At 44.4% G+C, this 1691-nt stretch overlaps 1 protein-coding gene across 1 annotated transcript in view; it reads right to left on the reverse strand.

Annotated features, from left to right (window-relative positions):
* The window catches only part of LOC101851849, an 8072-nt gene that overhangs the window by 2918 nt on the left and 3463 nt on the right, over positions 1-1691 (reverse strand). The window contains exon 2 of the mRNA XM_005091138.3: positions 513-1235. Coding sequence (XP_005091195.1) covers positions 513-672 — 160 coding nt within the window. The 5' untranslated portion in view covers positions 673-1235. The remainder of the gene's footprint in view (positions 1-512; positions 1236-1691) is intronic.

A 1691-nucleotide genomic window follows, 5' to 3' on the forward strand; every position in this document is an offset into this window, starting at 1 on the left:
TGTGCGCGCGCGCGCGTGTGTGTGTGTGTGTGTGTGTGTGTATGAGTGTGGTGTGTGTGTGTGCGTGAGTGTGTGTGTATGCGTGTACGTATTTACCGTACCGCAACAAATTTCTCTTTGTCACGATCATTAAAAATATTATCTTGTCTTATCTTAGCTTATCTTAAACTGACCGGCCGCGTTGGAAGGCTAGTGATAAGGCTCCCGAGCCCGTATACCCTTATCTCTGTCCGACTTTGTGTCCTTGGGAAAGGCATTTTACAGGAATGTCCTTTTTAGCTCCGTCCTTTCAGAGATGCCTCTTAAATAACCTATAATAGTGTTGATACTGATAGACACGTTAAACGTATAACATTTCAATAAATTACATTTCAGTATCTTATCGTATCTTCCCTTATCTTATCTTATTTATATAATCTAATCTTATCTTATCTTATCTTGTTTTATCTTATCTTGTCTTATCTTATTTTATCTAATCTAATCTTAGCTTAATTAGCTTAACTACCACTGACCGAGATCATAAGTGCTGTAGACGTTAGCCTCTCCGAGCGCCTCTACCGTCATGAAGATCTTCATGGTGGTCAGGTCGTAGCTCCGGGACAACTTCTCCAGCCGTCGTTTCAGCTCATCGTCCTGCCCGTAGGGCACGATCTGGTTGCGTGCTGACAACATTGCGACCACGGCCCCTCACCGCACGACCACGCCTTCTCACCACACGACACGCCTCCTAGCCACACGACACGGCCTCTCACCGCACGAAAAGCCTCCTCGCCGCACGACCACGCCTTCTTACCGTACGACCACGCCTTCTTACCGTACGACCACGCCTCCTCACCACACAACCACGCCCCCTAGCCACGCCTCCTCGGAGGTAGAGACGATATCCGTCTCACTTCACAGACATATGCTGGACACACTTTTAAGGACGATAAACGTGCTCCTTCACCACACAAAACGCTCACTGGGAACGCTTTCTTGACGGTATTGTAACCGCACAATAGACGAGTGTATTGCTGAACACGCCTTCTTGGTGATCTACGCTACACTAATCAGACGCAAACAACGTCTTGTAGGTTTTGTCTTTCTGTGTTTCCCCTGGTGCAGAAGGAAGCGTTCCGTCGACGAGTTTTAAACCAATCACGTCTCCTCTACACAGTGGACACACCTCCTTGAAAAGTTTCACCCCTTCTCTTCACAGAAAAGATATCTCCTTCATAACGTTCATCTTGAAATACCTGAAGAAGAGAAACAAAAGAAAATTCGAGATATGAACACTTAATACTTTAGTGAAAAATTAACAGGCACATTAACACGATAACGGCCATATAGCGCAAGGCATAGGCACAACACAAGGAAAGAAAATAAGTTTTATACATGCAACTAAGTTAGGCTGATGGCAATATAAAAAAACAAAGAAAAATGTAATCAATAATAATGCCTATTCCCCCAAGTGCTACAAGCAGGCTGGAATAATCAGAACCATTGCATACATGATACATCGTTATACAGGATAAACCACTCAATCACAACAACCTGATCTTTGTGTGCATCAGGCCAGAACGAGAATCTGCACATCCTCACTTGGGTGTGTAGTCGATTATTTAATCAATCATGACATCAGCTGACAACAAGTTTAAATGATATTAGGACCTGCCAGGGTTGCCTTCCAACCACCTACAAAATGAGGACAG

This window comes from Aplysia californica, unplaced genomic scaffold, assembly GCF_000002075.1.
Source record: "Aplysia californica isolate F4 #8 unplaced genomic scaffold, AplCal3.0 scaffold00026, whole genome shotgun sequence".
Lineage (NCBI taxonomy): Eukaryota > Metazoa > Mollusca > Gastropoda > Aplysiida > Aplysiidae > Aplysia > Aplysia californica.